General features: G+C 59.5%; 2 protein-coding genes across 12 annotated transcripts in view; both read left to right on the top strand.

The window, feature by feature from the left end:
* Positions 1–2,121: 2,121 nt before the first annotated feature.
* LOC104557601 (regulator of cell cycle RGCC) lies at positions 2,122–6,108 on the top strand. 2 transcript variants are annotated; one of them, XM_062006389.1, is made up of 6 exons: positions 2,122–2,278; positions 2,890–3,034; positions 3,429–3,584; positions 4,090–4,170; positions 4,716–4,778; positions 5,492–6,108. In XM_062006389.1, the coding sequence occupies exons 3-6, from the start codon at positions 3,431–3,433 to the stop codon at positions 5,497–5,499; spliced, it is 306 nt and encodes a 101-aa protein (XP_061862373.1). In that variant the 5' UTR covers positions 2,122–2,278; positions 2,890–3,034; positions 3,429–3,430; the 3' UTR covers positions 5,500–6,108. The 2 variants fall into 2 exon arrangements, with proteins under 2 accessions (XP_061862373.1, XP_061862372.1); XM_062006388.1 differs by lacking the exon at positions 2,122–2,278 and having other exon boundaries at positions 2,866–3,034.
* A 10,627-nt stretch (positions 6,109–16,735) lies between these two features.
* LOC104558527 (H(+)/Cl(-) exchange transporter 5) overlaps positions 16,736–18,610 on the top strand; it is a 46,981-nt gene continuing 45,106 nt past the window's right edge. For 2 of the 10 annotated variants that reach the window (XM_062006360.1, XM_062006356.1), the window contains exons 1-2: positions 16,746–16,788; positions 17,186–17,385. The gene's annotated coding sequence lies outside the window, so the exon portion shown is untranslated. Of the gene's footprint in view, positions 16,863–17,182; positions 17,386–18,610 lie in introns of all 10 variants that reach the window. The other 8 variants (XM_062006357.1, XM_062006365.1, XM_062006367.1 and 5 more) reach the window with 8 other exon arrangements.

The following is an 18,610-nucleotide window of genomic DNA, read 5'->3' as shown; positions in this document are numbered from 1 at the left end:
AGAGAGAAGTGTGTGCTGTGAGATAGCTGGTGCAAGCTTCCCCAGAGCTGATAAGCTCCATAGAGGAGCAGTGCAGTTGAGTCTGCAGGAGCAGATAAATTCGGGACCCCATGAGTATGCTGAAGGCTTCTGAAGTCCCAGCACGGTCCAGCAGCACCAGCAGCCCTGCAACCAGCAGCACATGTGAGGAGGCAGCAGTTGCTCTGTGCAGACAGACTGCAGGGCTGTGCCTGTGGCATGAGCACACCTTCTTGGGGACTTCCAGATGTCTTCCTAGAAACTCCTGGTGTGTCATAGAATCATAGGATGGTTTCACCTGGAAGAGTCCTTTCAGCCCATGGGGTGCAGCCTCTGTCCCAGCCCCATCACCCACCAGCCCATTGCCCTCAGTGCAACACCCACCCAGCTCTGAAACCCCTCCAGGGACGGTGACTCCAGCAGCTCCCTGGGCAGCCCAGGAGGGTGACTCTGCTCCTCAGTCAGCAGCCTCTGTGCCCTGAGGGACTATTTATATGCTGCTCCTTGTAACAGCTTTGAGTGTCAGCAGTTAAGGCACTGGCAGGGACAAGCTGTTCCAGAACTGTCGGCCATGGCTTTGTGGGGGAGCTCTGTGTGTCCCCTGCAGGGGGTGGGAAGGGGGCAGATCCCCAGGGGAGAAGTGGCTGTTGCAAATGTTCACCCCAAGACAAAGCAGTTGGACAAAAGGGCACTCGGATGGTTTTGCCAGCCTGTGCTGCAAATCAGCTTCTGGGTCATGACGGGGGAGTGTGAAGTGTGGGAGTCCCATGGGGATGGATGGAAGGGGTCAGTGGGTGCTGTGGGGGCTGAGCCATCCTGGTGAGAACTTCCCTGCATGCACTTGGTATGTTGGATTCCACTGGGATGTGTTCAAGCAGAAGAGAAAGGGAAAGGCAGAGTTGTGCAGGAGCAGTGATCCAAAGCCTGTAAACTCATCCAGAGTTTACAGAGGGGAGAGCCCACAGCTGTGAGCCCCTTGCCCACAGCCCCTCCATGGTGATGGAGACTGAGCCAGGTGGCCCAGACCTCCTGACTCCCTCACCTCTAGGGCAGAGGCTGAGAGCATCACAAGCACTTTGCTGCCCAAACGTTTCAGCAGCTGCAGACATTGGTCTGCTCATAAAGGAGGAAGCCAGAAGCATCGAGGCTGACATCAGGATCTTGAGCACGGCACAAAAGCCTTGTCCATGGCCAGTCTGGTGCCACAGCCTCTGGGTGTAGCTTTGGCTTGTTACTACCCAGAGCAGAGGATGTGGTGCTGAGGCCGGTGCTGAGGAGGTCTCACAGCCTCCCTTGTGTGTTGGGATCAAATTTTGGGGTATCAAAAAGGAAAAACCCAAACAGAGCAAACGTTTCCTCACTCCCCTGGAGCCCCTTGGAGCACAGCCATGGTGTGGGTTCATGCCACTGACACCACTTTGGCTGCTCTCCTTGATTCCTCTGGGCTTTAATTCGTTCTTCTGCCACCTTTGCCATGTCCCTGGCTCTGAGAACGAAGCCTGCAGAAATTCTGGTGGATAATGGATGAACTCTGAGGTGTTTGTGGCACTCAGAGCTGCCCTGTTTGAGGATGGGGTAGAAGGAGCTGCAGACACTTGCCCAACACACTTTACACAGGCCTGTGCTGTTGAGCTCTCTGTGTGTTTCGCCCCTTTGGGAGCCACACACGGGTTTAGAAGGAGATGGAAAGGTCTGTGGTCACTACTGGGTGTTACAGGAGCATCATGTTGTGCCTGTGGTGGCTTGCTGGCAGAGGGACTGGCTGCCCTCGGTTTTACACTCTGTTTACCACCCTGCAGAGGCAGAGAGGCCACGGCACAGGACAGGAGATCCCCAGGATGCCGAGGTACCGTTGCATTGGCTTGGCTTTGCATGAAAAGGCCTGTGGAAGTTTCCCTTACCGTGGCAGGGGGCAGGAGACGGTGTGAGGGGCTCCGGGGAAGCACAGCGACTTGCCCCCCGTACTTCATGAAACAGAAACAGCCCTGTCGGGTCTTTGCACCGCCTCGAGAGCTGCCGAGCGCGTCAGTCGCTGCCGTCGGGGCTGTTGCTAAAAGCTCCTGTGGAGGGCAGCCGGGCGCCGGGAGCGGGACGGGGCTGGGGCTCCGCCGAGCACACAGCGCCTGCTCCTGCCCTGCCCGGCACAAGCCTTTGCTTGTCGCGTGTTTTATTTCAGCCTCACAAAACAACCAGCCAGCTTTACCAGCAGATGGCAAAGCATTCCTGAAGCATCAGCGTCGCTCTGGCCCCGAAAAACCCGGTAAACAACCAAAACCAAATTAGCTTTTGTTACACTTCAGCTTTAGTTATCCTCCGAGCCTTTTCCCCTCCTAGGACCTGCAAACCCTCCTAGGACCTGCAAACCTCTCTGCCGTCACCTTTGGAAACAACTGACATTTTCTGCCTGGGTGTTTGCAGGCCCCGCTGCAGGCAGGGGGAGGGGGTGGGGGCCTGCTGAGGCGGTTGCTGCCTTATTGTTAGCACCAACATCATCAAAACACACCTCTGGGCACTCAGCACTCGAGGGGTTTGACAGCTGGAGTCAACCTTAGAGGGCTTAAGATAAGTCCAAGAGGAGCTCCTTGCAGCAGGAGGGTCGGTTACTCGGATGGGTGAGCTAGTGGTGATTTTACAGTCAAGGGCAAAGCAGGATCCTCCTTCCTTTCTTTTGACCTGCGTGTCTCCCTCGTGCTGCTGCTCAGGGTGCCCACCCGTCACACATCGCCCATCACACATCACCCATGGACGTGCTGAGGGGCGGCAGGCCATGCTCCATCAGCCCCAGTTCCCACGGCAGACTGGATGAACGTTAAGTGATTCAAAAGTATGTTCCTCCAATTTTAAGCAAAGTGCTTTATTTGCATGCTTGAGACCCCAGAGGCTGCTGCTGAGCGCCGATGCCCGTGGGCGGACCCGGCCCATCCCGTCCCGCCCCCTCCCCGCCTGTCGCCGGTGCCGGCTAAAGCCGCCGGGACGCCCCGCCGCTGCCGCCGCCTGCCCCGGGGCTTGTCTGCTGGTGGGTAACGCGCCGTTCTCCCGCTTCTCTGGTCTTTCTAAATCTCTTCTCGGGAGATCCCCGGAGCCCCACGGCCTTGGGTCCTTATCCCGTTCCGTGTGCCGCCCGCGGCTCCGTCGGCCCTTGCCGTGACCTAGAGGTTGGGGTCGGAATGGAGCCCTTGGCTTAGGACCGGCTCTCGCAGCGCCGAGCTCCTGCTCAGCTGCGGGATGAGCTGGGAGAGGAGGGGAGGGAGAGTCACCGAGGGGCAATGTCAGCGCCGACCTTGCTGCAGGGAGCCCGGAGCCTGGCTCTGCCCCGGCCCCAGCTGGGGGCGGCTCCCGGGAGGCTTTTCCTGGGGCTGTCTACCCGGTGGGTGCCCAAACTCATCCCAGCATCGACGTTTTGCCCCCAGCAATGGCCGAGGAGCTCAGCGACCTGCTGCGGGAGTTTGAGGAGGTGATGGAGGACTTTGAGAGAGGCCCCGCCTGCCAGTACGAGCAGCACCTGCAGGAGCTGAAGCGGAGAGCGGGACACAGCGTGTACGACAGCGGCATCGAGGAGCTGGAGAGTGAGTCTGGGGCTGGATGAGAGGAGTCCCGGGGAAGGATGTTGTCAGTCGGGGAGGACTTGCTTTGGGAGCTCTGGGTTTGCTCCATGGTGAAGCCCAGAGCTTGCTGCTGATCCCACTCTCAGTTGCTCTCCTGGCTCAGCTCTCACAGGCTGGATGAACGGGGTGGAACTGCTGGCTGCTGGCCCAGGGCCTGCCAACGGCTACTGGGGCACCTTCAGCTGGGCTGCTGCAGGGGCTTGAGATAAGTGGGTGTCAGAGAGATCCCTGTGGCTGCAATAACCCCAAGGAGTCCCTGTGGCTGTGCCCAGGCTGCCTCAGGTGCTGTTGGGAGAGAAGCTCGGTTCCCTTTTTCTAAGCGTTCCTTGCAGCAGGGCAAGAGCAGATGGGCTGGTCGAGAGGGAGGGTGCGACGAGTGCCCTGTGCCCTGCACATCATTGGTCCCTGGTCCTGCAACTTGTCTCTAAGGTGCCTGTGGGGAGTGAGTGATGCTTTGCCTCTGCAGGTACCAGCATGTCCCCAGGAAGCAGCCTCAGCTCCAGCGAGGAGGACCTCAACACCTCTGCCAGCACATACCCCTCCAAAGGTGAGGCTGAGGAGCTTGGCCCAGCAGCGATGGGCTGTGCAGAGGAAGGGGTATGCTGATGGAGCCCTGGGGGGTTTGGAGGTGGCAATGAGCCCCTGGGTCCTGGGAGGGACGTGGAGCTGGACTGACATGTTCCCAGTCAAGGCTGGACTGAGGCAGGAGGAGAAGGTCTCAGGAAGGGCTCTGTTCCTGGCTGGGGATGTGCAGGATTGTGCAGGGACTAGAGCTCAGGAACTCTCAGCTCTTACTGACTGACTTCATGTCCATGGGAGGACATGCCCTGCCTCCCCTTTCCCTCATGTGCTGTGCTGCTGAGGATAAGCATGGGCTGTCATCCTGGAGAGGAGCATTGAGTGCTGTGCTGGGGGGCATTTGGGAGGTTATTCCTGGGCCCCCATAACCCACTGCCACTGTGGGAGCTGCTGCAGAAGCAGGAGGCAGCTGGAGCTGATTGTGGTCAGAAGCAGGGGGCAGGAAACGTTCTCCTGAATTAGAGCTGGGAGCGGGGAATGTGAGAGATCTGACGGTGAATTTCTCTCCTCTAGCTAAGCTGGGTGACACACAGGAGCTGGAGGAGTTCATTGCAGATCTGGATAAGGTGTTGGAAGGTGTGTACGTGGCTCTGCTTCCTCTGCATCCAGCCCAGGGTTTCTCTGGCTCTCCAGAGCCCACATCCCCAGGAAGATGTGCAGATGAGTGTGGCTCCCTGCCTGCAGCATCCCCCCTGCTGCTGCCTGAAGGCAGGTCTGGGAGTGACACTTCTGCATCTGCAGAGTGAGAACCACGTTGAGGGATGTATGTGGTGGCAGAGGAGAGGGGCTCAGCCCTCGTGGAGTGTGGATGGGTCCCTCTCCTCACACAGATGTTTTTCTGCTGGTAAAGGGCTCATCAGGGTAAGCTGATGATGCCATGCTGGGCATCTCTGGCAAGTTTAGCAGGGCAGCTCTGCAGTCCCATGAGGTTGGCTGGCCCCAGTCGTTCCTTACTGAGGAAACTGAGGCAGAGGCCACACTTCCTCTCTGGGTAACAGTCTGGAGGCAGAGAGAACTTGATTTAAACACAAATAACTGAACATTTCCCCCTGGGCAGGCTTTGAAATCAGTTCTCAGTATCTGTTCCTTTCTGAGTATCCAAAATAAGGTGGTGGGTGGGAGATGTCCTCAGCCACACTGGGAGGCAGGACGAGGGGCCAAGCCCCCCTCTCTCCCTATTTCTGCTCTAATCCTGCTGCTGGTGCTGGGGATCCAGGACACTGTGCACCCCTCCTCCTCCCAACAGGCACCTCACCAATCTTTCTTTTTACCCCTCCATTGTTCCGCAGAGATGTGAGATGTGCTTTTGGTGGCAAGTTTGGAGAGGAGGACCCACAGCCGATGAGCCCCGTCCCGTCCCGACGCACCATCTGCTTCTGCGCCTCTGCAACGCACCGCGCCGGGCCCGGGGCGGCTCCGGCTGCGGCCCCGGCATCGCTGCCCGGGCCCGGGGCGGCTCCGGCTGCGGCCCCGGCATCGCTGCCCCGGCCCGGGGCGCTGCTCTGCCGCGGGGGTTGGGCATCTCTCTGCTCCGGGAGCTCTGGGCTTTGCCCTACGAGGGGGTCTGGCAGCTGTCTTGACTGAGGGGGTTTGGGGAGGAGGGTGTCTATGACGCTGTTGAAGCCAGAGCAGGAACCCTGGGTGATGTCTCAGGAAGATCAGCTCGCAGAACATCAGGGAGACCTCGATGTCCCCTCCCGATGCCAGGAGAGCCTGTTCCCGCGGTGGAATCTGTGTCAGGCACTGACAGTCACTGCTGGCCCTTTGCTTTGCACAGTCACCTGCAAATCAGTCCCCTGTCTGCACCCTGAGCACCTCTGCCCCAGCTGCTGCTGTAAATACTGTAAAAAGGATGTTGTGTGCTGTACAGAGGGGATATATTTTTACAAAGAGGATTTTAAGTGTCTGTGCTTGTCTGTGTGTGTGTGTCCAGCTTCTCCCCATGTGCCTGGGCTGTGCCCCAGCCCTGGGGGCTGCCAGTCCTACTGAGATGGGGCGGGGGGGGGGGGAGAGGGCTCAGGAAAGCAAAGGCAGCCTTTGTCTGCCTGAAGCTGGGCAGGGGACACCCTGTTCCTCTCTTTGGTTCCCAAAGGTGGGTGTTGATAGGTGACACTGTGCTGGGGTCCAGCTTCCCTACAGATGTGACCCAGTGATGCTTCAGGTGCTTCAGATGCTCCAGTGTTGCTGCTGGCAACAAGTCCCCAGGGGATGTGGGTTTGCAGCCTTGGGTGGTGCAAGGGGACTCTCAGCTCTGCCAGGTCCCTGCCAGGCTCAAGACTCGGTGATGTGGGCAGAATGTGCTGTCAGTGAGGATGGAGCTGGGGGCAGCTGAGCTTGGGGTGAGCTTTGGCTCACCCATGAGCAGGAGGAACTTGGGGGAGAGGAGGAACACGGGGCTCTGCTTGTCTCTGGTCTGGCAGTTCCTTCCTGGCTCAGTCTGTGTGGGGCTCTGTGGTAACTGTCTGAGCAGGAGGAAATGAATCAGTTTGAGCTACTTCATTTGGCCCTTGGTTCGTGGGGTGCTCCTCAGGAGGGTATTGGTCATACAATCTGCCAGCCTGGGGCTTAGTGCTGTCCCAGAAATCTGCTGACCATGATATTCCTGCAAACTGAAGCACTGGGGAGGGTGGGCAGGAGCGTGTGTGGGGAAGGTCACACACAGGGACCCTTCCTGCCCTCACTCTCCCCTGTGTGACATGGCCTCGATCTGCCTCCCAAACTGACCCCCAGCCCTGGCAAGGGGCAGACAGAAGATGGGGCTGAGAGCAGGGTGGTGGTGGTGGTGATGATGAATGGAGATCATTAATGGAGAATTAACAAAGCTGGGGAAGGGGCTGGAGCACGAGGGTGCTGGGAGGGGCTGAGGGAATGGGGGTGTTGAGCCTGGAGAAGAGGAGGCTGAGGGGAGACAGCAGCACTCTCTGACACTCCCTGACAGGAGGTTTCAGGGAGCTGGGGGTTGGTCTCTGCTCCCAAGTAATGAGTGACAAGAGGCAGAACTTTTTCCCTGAGAGGGGTGTCAGCCCCTGTGCCAGGCTGCCCAGGGAGTGCCCAGCCCTGGAGGGATCCCAAAGCCGCGGAGCTGAGGTGCTGAGGGCTGGGCGTCAGTGCGGGGCTGGGCAGGGTGAGGGGAGGGCTGGGACTGCAGCAGCTTCAAGGGCTTTAACAACTTAAATGATTTTATAATGTGCCTGTAATGCTCAGCATGGGGACTGGAGTGCCCCAGCCTGTGGGGAAACTCAGCCCACGTCAGTGGGAGCAGGGCAGGAGGAGCTGTGGGGGCTGTCTCTGCCCTGCAGATGGCTGGTGGCAGCCACCCCCTGACACTTGGGACGTTTTTTCCCCTCTGAGTCACTGCATGCAGGCATCCTGCCCTCGAGATCTGACTCTGACTGTGCCATTTATTCCACCCACAGTCACTTTCTGCCTCTGGGCATGGTGAGCATGGCACCACTCCCCTGTCTCGCCTGCAGTGTGAGCTCCAGTGGTGCCAGGCTGGGGAATCCCTGGGTTTCCTGGGGCTGCAAATGTTGCTGAGCAGCTGCACCCAGAAACACTTTCAAGCCCCAAATCTGCTGCAGCTGCTGCACCCCTGCTGCAAAACAACAGACTCAGCAGAGCTCTGGGGGGGTTGTTTTCTGTGGGAGTTGCCAGGAGAGGGGTTTGGGTGTCACCCTGGGTTTCCTCCAACCGCTGGGATCATGTAGGCGATGGGCTGCTGCTGTCCCACGTCACACAGGATCCTCTCTGGGGCTCGTGGTTCCACCTGCACCCTGTGATGTGTCTGTCAGCAGTGGCTTGGGTTGGTGGTGGGGGCATGGTGCCTCTGGCACTGGGCACCCCATGTTGCTGCATGTGGTGATGTGGGACCTCTGTGTGCATGACTGTGAGACCTGTGGTCCAGCAGCTCCTCTGCTGCACAGACTGAGGGATTTATTCTCCTGGAGTCCCTGGGCAGGGCTGGGGACAATGTTAGGTGGCAGAGGGGCACTGAGATGCCAGCTACAGCATCCCCAGCACCATGGGGGACAGTTGTCCAAGGGCTGTTGTGTGGCCTGGGGGATCACTGCCTCCTGGCCAGGCTCACAGTGGGGCTGAAACCCCCTGAGCAAAGAGGGCTGGGGCTGAGCCAGGCAATTGGAGGGGAGGATCAGATGGTCCTTGTGTGCACGTGCAGTGGAGGTGCTGCAAAAACCATCAGCAAGAACTAGAACGTCCTGTAATGGGTCAGTTCCTTCCCTGGGCCTTTCCTGCTTCGGGGGAGGTTGTAGCAGGGTCAAGGAGCCCTGGGAGCAGTGGGGCGAGGCTGGGCTTTGTGTGGGACTGCAAAAAGTTCTGAGAGTGCTTTGGACCTGCCAGGGTGGGAAAGCACCCTCTGCAGGCAACAGCAGCTGAGCGTGCTGGGGATGGTCAGTCCCCAGGTACCACTGCCCAGGAGGTCACAGAACCCCAGCATGGTGGGGTGGGAAGGGCCCTGCAGAGCTGCTCCAGCCCCAGCCCCTGCTACAGCAGCTTCCCCTGGCTCAGGGGGCACAGGAACGTGTCCAGGTGGGTTTGGAAACCTCCCAAGAAGGACCCTCCACACTCCCCCTGGGCAGCTTTTGCTCCACGGTGCTCAGCTGAGAGGAAACCTATCCCCAGCCAGGCTGGAGCAGCCCATGGTGCTGGCACAGGGCCACCTGTGTGGCTGCCACCTCTGCCAGCCCTGCCCTCGCTCCCCTGCTCACCGCTTGTTTTCTCAGAAGCCAGAGCAGCGTGCAGGGGGCCACAGAGGGCTGGGAAGTGGCTAACCAGAGCCACACAGCTGCACAGGGCCCTTGCCTGCACCTTTTCCTGTCAGCCCCGCTGCAGGCGCTGCCTTTCCAGAGTCTGTGGGTCCCTCACTGGCTGCAGGGCCTGGAGCCCTCTCTGCAGTGGCCCCTTCTCTCAGCCCCTTCAGCTCTGGCTGTGATGCCAGAGGAGCAGATCTCCTGGCCTGAGCTGCCAGGCTGGGGCATGGAGAGCAGAGCTTTGGTAGAGGCAACCAGCCACCTCCCTGCCTCGTTACATGGAGGACAGCCACAAACCTCCTTGGTGGCCACTACTGTAGGGACCACCTCTGGGCTGGTGTTGCCTGGTGCCTCTCTGTCCTTCCTCCCCAGGAGGAAAGGATGGGAAGCCTTTTGCTGGGTGGAAGGTCCCATGAGGCTGTGGTGGAGCAGCTGGACCTGGACACAGATGTCAGGGCTTTCTGTCTGTGCAGGGAGGCTGATGGAGCTGGGCACACTCCCTCAGTCTACCCAGGCTTCACGTTTCTCCATGAAGTTGCTCCCAACTGGAAGGATGTCCCCAACCTCTGTGGGGGTCAAAAGAGTTACCAGAGTGACCCTAAATAAATTGTAGGCTGGATGTCCTTTACCAGGTGAGCCCTGAGAAAGGCACAGAAGGTGAGACATGTCTCCACCAAAACAACACGGCAGAGAGCTGCTGCTCGTGCTGAGCTTAAAACCTCGCAGCAGGAGGAGCTCGGCAGGTGACTGCAGCAGGATTTGGGTCAGAACCTCAGCAGTGCCACCAAAAGCTGTCTCTCCTTCCCTGGCCCTCTTGGGGCATCTGAGCTTCGAGGGCTGCAGCTGGTGCTTTGTCCTGAAGCAGCCTCAGGGAGGGAAGTCCCTGCCTGCCCACACAGGCTGCCTGTGGTGACTGATGCAAGAGGCTCTGCTGGGACATAACCCAGAGCTGGGGATGCCGCCTGCTGCTGCCTTTCTTTTATGACAAGCCCTCACGTGTTTTGGGGGATCTTTGCATGTTTACTGGAAAGGAGAAGCAGGACCTTTTCAGGCCCTGACTCAAAGCATGTCTTGCAGCACCGCTGGGCTGGAGGCAGGGCTGTGTGGGAGCAGCCACAGCTCTCACTGCAGGTCACGTTTTCCCCCCAAGAGCCAGTCTCATCTCCCCTTGTCAGTGCAGCCAGATGCAGGTGCTGAGGAGTGTTTCCATGCTAGGGGCCAAGGGAGGATGGGCATGGTGACCCTGTCTGCCTCCAGACATAATGAACCCAACCCTCAGCTCCTGAAACACCGGCCCTTGCCTTTAGCCACCACGGCCAGGAGACACCCCGCTGTGTTATGGGGTGATGTGGGTCTTGCCTCTTCCAAGGGAAAGAGGAGTGCTTAGGCAAGGGAGGGATGACCATAGGCTTCAAGGGCTCCTTGCTCTTGAAACTGCTTCTCAGACACAAACTTCCTTCCCAGAAGTGAAAGGGATGATGTGGCCCAATGCCACTGATCCCTTCGGCTTTCCACTGACTCTTCCCACAGCTGCAGCTGCTCTTTCTGACTCCTGAAAAGGTGCCCAAGGAGTCTCTGTGTGTCCCATCTCCCATTGCCCAGGGGACAGGAGAGCTCCACAGTGCTGGTCAGCATGGAGTGGGTGTTTGCCCCGCTTCCCTGGTGATGTGAGGAGCCAAGTCCCCAGGTCCTCTTTGAGGTTTCACACAGGTAGAGACCAAAGGACTTGGTATTTCTTTCCCCTCTCAACCCCCCACCCAGTGCTTCTCTGAAGCACAGAGCTGTGACTTCATTCCCCAGGTATCCAAAGAGACAATGGCTGTGGCTGGGCCAGCGCAGCATCCTGTCCCCTCAGCCAGGGTCACTTCCCAGGATTGTTCTGCTCTGCTCAGAGAGGGGTGGCTGTGGCTGTGGCTGTGGCTCTGGCTGTGGCTGTGGCTGTCCCTGGGGAGCAGGAACGGACGGGCCTCACGTGCCTCTCAGATGGCAGCGTTCCACTCAGCATGTCTGGGCCAAGGGGTGATGCAGGGAAAGGTTGTCCTGGCCCTCTGGGCTTTCTCCTGCCTTTGCCTCATGAGAAGCTGCCCTCCTGCATCCCCCTCAGCAGCAGCATGGGGCAGGAGCCTTGTTTCCATCCCAACCAAAACCTGACACTGCTGAGACTGTGAGTCAGGGTGAGCTCAAGGGAGAGCAGAGGAGTTGGGCTGGTCCTGGCTGGGGATCCTGCTGCCTCAGCTGGCATTAGCTTCACATTTACACCAGCTGAACTAATGCCAGGAGGTGCAGCCCCAGGTCCCCACTGCTCAGCAGCAAGCCTGCAGTCAGGCAGGGGCTGAAGCCTGCAATGAACCCTTCTCAACATAATCAGCCCTGATTTTCTGCCCCCAGCAAGCTGCAGTCAATTCACACAATGCTCTTTGGACTCAGAATAGCTTTCTTTTTCCCCCTTATAATTCTTTATGATTTGCTTCAGATGATGTCCAGCCACATACTCTTCTCCTCACTGTGTCCTAAGAATGCTTGTGTCCTGCCTGTCCCACTGCTCTAGGGCATGTTTGGGTTCTGGAGAGCATTTCTTTTCCCTTTTTGCTGTGATATTTGCCTTTTGGGGATGTGTTTCTTGCTCTCTGTGGGCTCCCAGCTCCATGCTGCCTGTCAGTACTTGGAAGGCTGATGCTGAGTGGATATTGCTGGTAGCCACTGTGTGCAGGTATAAAATCATGGAATTGTTTGGGTTGTTAAAGCCCTTGAAGCTCCTGGAGTCCATCCCCTGCCCTCACCCTGCCCAGCCTAGCACTGACCCACAGCCCTCAGCACCTCAGCTCCACAGCTTTGGGATCCCTCCAGGGCTGGGCTCTTCCCCAGCTCCCTGGGCAGCCTGGCACAGAGGCTGACACCCCTCTCAGGGAAACAGTTCTGCCTCAGCTCCAACCTCACCCTCCTCTGGGGCGACTCCAGCCCCTTTCCTCGTGTCCTGTCACTTGTTACTTGAGGAAGATCAGGTGGATGAAGCAGCAGCCTTGTGTGGTCCAGAGCATCCTCTCCTTTCCTCTCACCCTCTGCCTGGGGAGCTCAGATCTGCCTTCAGGTTCTTCTGCCCCCTGGGTCAGCACACCAGCTTAGCAGCTCCATGGGTGCTTGTCCTTGGTGTGGGGCTGCACCAGGAGCTGAGCCTTCCTGAGGAACATCTCTGGGTTTATCCCCACCCCAGGAGGGCTCAGGGCTGAGGTGCTGGCGAGCAGCAGCCAGGGGGGATGCAGGGGGATGCAGGTGCCAAAGCACCCACTGCTTGGGAGTGGGGTCTGCTGGGACGGGCTGGGGAGGGAGATGAGGAAACCAGAGCAGCAGGAGAGGGAACAGGCAGTGGGCTCATCACAAGATGCTGCCAAGGGACAAATCAGGAGCTGTCAGAGGAGGTGATGGGACACTGGGGTCTCTCAGCTCTGCTACCCAGGCCACGTGTTTCCAACTCCTGCTATTTCAGGGCTTCCTGTTTCCCTGGAGTGAGTGGCTTCCTGCAGGCTGGGGACAGAGCACTGGCCCTGGGGCTGGCCCTGCCTTGGCTGATGGTTCTGAGCTTCACAGGCTGGTTGGGAGGTGGCCTTTTCTTTCTTCTGGTGATGCTGGCTCGTGGGTGAGCGGGTGCAGAAAACAATGGGCAGGAAATCAGGGATGGGGCTGCCTTCCCTGTGGATTGTCTGCAAGTGTTTCCAGGTCTGGGTTTCTTTTCCTGACACTGTCCCATGGAGCAGCCAAACCACAGCAGCAGCTTTTGTCACTGTAGGAGTGAGCAGGACGGTGGCAGAGCACAGCAGAGCAAGTCTTGGTCCTTCCCCAAGACCATCACTTCACAGAAAAGTCATTTTCTGTCGAGGCTGCAAAGTTGCACCTTCCTGTCCTGTTTATTTCTGGCTCTCCCAGGCCTCTTGCATGCCATGCAGAGCAGGGAATAAACACTGACCTTCCCAAGAGGGGAAAAATGAGAGTTTCAATTAATGGGAAAACAAGTGGGAGCTGGACATGGGGCTGCTCTGGGGAATGCCCAAAGACCTCCTCTGTGGGGCACAGGGGAATTCCCAGGCCTGGGGACAAGGAAGGGGGAAGAAAAGGACCAGAACAGCAAGCAGGGCGGGAGAGCTGCTCACTGCTACCAGTACTGGACCACCAGGCAGGGGACGGGTATTTGCCATCCCTGGAAGGAACCCGCTGCTCTCCTGCCCCTCACCATCAGCCCCAACACTCCAAGCTTGGTGGGCAAGGAAGGTGGAAAACCAAATCCTGCTCCCAGAGAGGTGGGTGGGCTGAGAACACACCTCAGCTCAGTGCACGTCTGACAGGTGGGAGCCCCACACCACACACGAGGATATGGGGGCTGCATCTAGCCTGGGGCTGAGGGCAGAGCAGCTGGTGCTCATCCCTTAGCACTGATCCCAGAGGGAGCCCAGCTGATTGCAGAGATCAGATGAAGCCTGGATTCAGCTCATCGGGACTTGAGGCAGAGCCTTCCTCTTCTAAAGGGTGTTCCTTGCTCTGGCATGATGCTGTGCCATCTTCTGGGGTGGCTGTTATGGTTAAACCAAGGTGCCTCTTCTCCCATGTGCCACAGATGGGGCCGTTGCCAGCTCCACGGTGACGTTCCTTCTGTGATTCTGTGGCTCATCCCTTTGCTCGGGAGGTCGGAGGGTCCCGGGGTGCTGCGGTTGATGCGGCAACATGGGACCATCCCGGGGGGAAGGGAACACATCTGTGCATCTGCACCTGAGCAGGAGCCCGCAGCTCGCAGAGACTTCCCAGAACCAGGGCGGAGGGAGCAGCAGAGGCTGTCCTGCTCCTGTTGTGCCTCTGGGGCTGCCTGTTGCTGGATACGGGCTCTTCAGCAGAACGGGACAGGTTCCCGCCGCGCTTTCAGCACCATCAACGCGGCTCCCTCCGGGTTGTCTCTGGCCACGCTTCCAGGCCCAGAGGTGAAACCAGCCAGGTTTTGAGCCAGACTCCGTGGGAGGACCAGACCCCTACAGGGACGCGGAGCGCTGAGCCGGGCTCCTGCCCGCGCCACTGCTGCCCTCTAGTGCTGCCGGGCCCTGCTGCTGCCCGGCGGGCTGGGGGCTGGGGCTGGGCTGCACGGGCAGAGGGGTCGGTGGGGGATATTGGACTGCACGGGCGGAGGGGTCGGTGGGGGATATTGGGCTGCACGGGCAGGGGGGTCGGTGGGGGATATTGGGCTGCACGGGCAGGGGAGTCAGTGGGGGATATTGGGCTGCACGGGCAGGGGAGTCAGTGGGGGGGATTGGGCTGCACGGGCAGGGGGGCTCAGATGGGGGATATTGGGCTGCACGGGCAGAGGGGTCGGTGGGGGATATTGGGCTGCATGGGAAGGGGGGTCGGTGGGGGGATTGGGCTGCACGGGCAGAGGGGTCGGTGGGGGGATTGGGCTGCACGGGCAGGGGGGCTCAGATGGGGGATTGGGCTGCACGGGCAGGGGGGTCGGTGGGGGGATTGGGCTGCACGGGCAGGGGGGCTCAGATGGGGGAATTGGGCTGCACGGGCAGGGGGATCGGTGGGGGGGATTGGGCTGCACGGGCAGAGGGGTCGGTGGGGGATATTGGGCTGCACGGGCAGGGGGATCGGTGGGGGGGATTGCACTGCACGGGCAGGGGGGTCAGTGGGGGGGATTGGGCTGCACGGGCAGGGAGGCTCAGATGGGGGAATTGGGCTGCACGGGCAGGGGGGTCAGTGGGGGATATTGGGCTGCATGGGCAGGGGGGTCGGTGGGGGGGATTGGGCTGCAGGGCAGGGGAGTCGGTGAGGGGAACTGGTCTGGACTGGGAGGTGGGTTTGGTGGTGGGGACTGGTCTGGCCTGGGATGGGGCTCGGTCGGGGGGCTGCTGCCGGCAGCCGCTCCAGGCACGGTCCCAGCCCCAGCCACTGCTCCAAGCTGCTCTGCGCTGCTGAGGCTGCTCCTGTGCCGGGGAGCTGTGGGGCAATCGCCGTGGAAACTGCTGCCCATGAGTGTCCCCGAACTGCTCGGCCCATGGAGGGAGGCAGGGAGAGGGGAAAGCATTTGACACCGTCTCCCACAGCATCCTCACAGCAAAACTGAGACAGTGTGGGCTGGATGATCAGGTGGTGAGGTGGGTTGTGAACTGGTTGAAGGGAAGAAGGCAGAGAGTTGTGATCAATGGGGCAGGGTCTAGTTGGAGGCCTGTGTCTAGTGGAGTCCCTCAGGGGTTGGTGCTGGGAGCAGTACTGTTCAATCTATTCATTAACGACCTTGCTGAGGGAACAGAGGCACTGCCAGTGAGTTTGCTGATGTTACTGAACTGGGGCAGTGGCTGCCACCCCAGAAGCTGTGCTGCCATTCAACCAGAGCTGGACAGGCTGGAGGGGTGGGTGGGGAGAAATGTAATGAAATTCAACAAGAGCAAGTGGAGAGCCTTGCATCTGGGAGAGAACAACCCCATGTACCAGTACAGGCTGTGGAATGAACTGGTAGAGAGGAGGACAGGGGAAAGGGACCTTGGGGTGCTGGTGGGCAGCAGGATGAGCAGGAGCCAGCAACGTGCCCTTGTGGGCAAGAAGCCAATGACATCCTGGGGTGGGTTAGCAGGGCTGTGGGCAGGAGGTCAGAGAGGTTCTACTCCCCCTTCTTCTCTGCCCTGGTGAGACCACATCTGGAAGAGTGTGCCCAGTTCTGGGCCCCTCAGCTGCAGAAGGACAGGGAGCTGCTGGAGAGAGTTCAGCACAGGGCCACAGAGGTGATGGAGTGGAGCATCTGCCTTGTGCTGAAAGGCTGAGGGAGCTGGGGCTCTGCAGCTTGGAGAAGAGGAGCCTGAGGGGTGAGCTCAGGAATGGTTCCAGATGCATCAAGGGTGGGTGTGAGGAGGCTGGAGCCAGGCTGTGCTCAGGGATGGCCAGTGACAGGACAAGGGGCAACAAGCTGGAACTGAAGAGGTTGCAAAGAGACACAAGGACAAAGTTGTTCCCTGTTGCGGTGAGGGAGCACTGGCAGGGGCTGCCCAGATTGGCTGTGGAGGCTCCTTCTCTGGAGACATTCCAACCCAGCTGGATGAGTTCCTGTGTGCCCTGCTCTAGGTGGTGCTGCTCTAGCAGGGGGGTTGCACTGGGTGGGCTCTGCAGTCTCTTCCAGCCCTCGAGACTGCGTGTGAACTGAGGCACCAGGGCTCTCCCTGCTCACAGAGGGGGTTATGAGGAGCATCAGGTCAGAGACTGGCAGGTGCCCACAAGCCCCGGGGGCTGCTGTGGGTCACAGAAAGCACCGATGCCTTTTATACCCATTTACCGAATCTGGAGAGAAAAATACTCCTGGAGCTGGGGATTTTTTCCATCCCCAGAAGCAATTTTGCACAGGTTTCCCATCAGAGTCGGGCTTTGAGAGGCTGGCACGGACCCGCTGACGGCTGTGGGTGTGTTCTCCAGCTGCGGGTAACCGCCCCGTGCCCCCAGCTCATCTGCAGTGGCCAGGGGAAAGGGGAGACAAGGGAGGAGGAGCACTGGCTTCTAAAATGGGGTGAACAACGTCCCTGAGAAGCAGCGGTGATGTGGGGTGGGCTGGGCTGAGCTCAGGAACTCCCCGCAGCCGCTGTCGCCGCCCGTGCCCCGGCCCTCAGCAGGGGCCGCCGCTCGCAGGCCCCGCTGCCCACACTCAAGATGGCGCCGGCGAGGCGTCGCGTGCGCGCGGCCTCAAGAACGGGGCGTGACCGGCCCCGCGAGGCCCCCCCCTTCCTGGCCCGCCCCCCCGCGCAGGTGCGGCGGCGGCGGCGCCCGGGCCGGGCCTGGCGGGGCCCGCGGCGGCGGAGGTGCGGGGCAGGCCCCGGGGCTGCGGGAGCGGAGGGGCGCCCGCGGGGCCGGGACGTGCGGGGCAGCGGCGGAGGTGCGGGCCGGGCCGGCGGGGCAGGCCAGACCTCGGGGCTGCGGGAGCGGAGGGGCGCCCGCGGGGCCGGGACGTGCGGGGCGGCTGCGGGGCAGGGCGCGAAGGGAAGATGCGGTTTGCTTCTCACGTCTCGTCCCGCCGCGCGGAAAGCTGAAGAGACCCAGGGAGTGAGGCAGCGGCGGGTCCCAGCGCGGGGGGTCCCCGGGAGCTCCCCGGGAGGCCGGGGCGCGCTGGGGCCGGGCCGCGCGGACCCCGCAGCTCGGCGCCGGCTGCCCCAGCCGCCCGCACCGCCTCAGCACAGTCCTCTCTTTCTCTTCCAGCAGCTCCCAGGAGCTTCCGAGTGAAGACGGGAGCAGCTGGGCCTCGGGAGAAGGTACCTTACAAGTCCCTAAAGGATGGGTGGCAGGAGAGTGGAGTGATGCTCTGTGCTGTGGTGGCCAGTGACCGGACAAGGAGTAAGGGACACAAGCTGGGACCCAAAAAGTGCCACTTAAACACAAGGAGAAGCTCCTTTGGTGCTGAGGTGAGGGAGCCCTGGCCCATGCTGCCCAGGGAGGGTGCTGAGGCTCCTTCTCGGGAGGTTCCCAAACTCACCTGGACACGTTCCTGGGCCCCCTGAACCAGGGGAACCTGCTTTAGCAGGGGCTGGGGCTGGAGCAGCTCTGCAGGGCCCCTCCAGCCCCCACCGTTGTGGGGTTGTGTGATTCTGTGGTCCCAGCACTGTGTTAAGGGGTAAAAGAGCTCCTCAGGATCACAATGGGCCGCCCTGGTGGATGCCCTTGCTGGGGGCAGCGTAAGGGGACGTGAGGAGCTACCAGGGGACACACCAACCCCACTTCTTTCTGCCTGCCACTGCCAGAGAGCACACGGGCTGAGCTGGTGTCCCTCTGGGTTTGTTTGGGCCTTCAAGGGACATTCCCATCTGAATTTAGCCCCCAGGAGTGAGGAGTAGGGCAGCCAGAGTTTGGGAATCCTTTGTGCATTAACAGCTTTTGGATGTTTTGAGCTTTCACTTGTCCAAGTTTTAAAGCTTCTGTTAATCTTGAAGGCTGTGCTTCAGGATTACTTTTTGCAGTTAGAATGAAAGAAGCAGTTTAGCTTTTTACCCTTGTGCAGAGCAGATGTTTGTGAAATGCACCCCAGGTGGTTCTGTTCTGGGCTCGGGGTGGCCCTGGGGCAGTAACTATCAGTGCTGACACCTGGGAGGCAGCAGGGAGGGTATTTGGCTGGCAGACACTTGTGCCTCTGACTCCCTGTGTTCCCAGAACAATGTTAAAACAGATCTCTCTTTGTTTTTAAAATATGGCTTGAGTGATGGTTGTATAAAGTAGTGCATTGTTTTTCATCCTATGGCCAAATCCTCCTCTTGCTGACCTGAGCCTGGGGCCTTGCTGAGCTGCTCCTTTCTGAAGTGCCCTCCATGGTGGCAGGTGAAGGTCTGTGCCCTCAGACTTGGTGGCACCAAAATACGTTTTGAGGAATGAATTTGGTTTTGTGGTGTTTTCACTCACAGTTGCTCTCCAGTAACTCCAGAAACTGAAATGCTCTGGGTGCAGCACCCAACCCAAAGTGATTTTCAACAGACCTGTGTCGTCCTTGCACCTTCTCAGCCTTTCTCAAACATTGTGTAGTGTGTGAATTTTCTGTCTTTTAATAGCAGGAACAAATATAATGACTGTGTTCTCATGTCTCTATTGTATTAGATATTTTACTTTTAGTTGGCTTTAGCTTAGAGGAAAAGAGACAAA

The sequence above is a fragment of the Colius striatus genome, chromosome 13 (genome assembly GCF_028858725.1).
Source record: "Colius striatus isolate bColStr4 chromosome 13, bColStr4.1.hap1, whole genome shotgun sequence".
Taxonomy (NCBI): Eukaryota; Metazoa; Chordata; class Aves; order Coliiformes; family Coliidae; genus Colius; species Colius striatus.
This window is presented reverse-complemented; position numbering and strand designations above follow the sequence as displayed.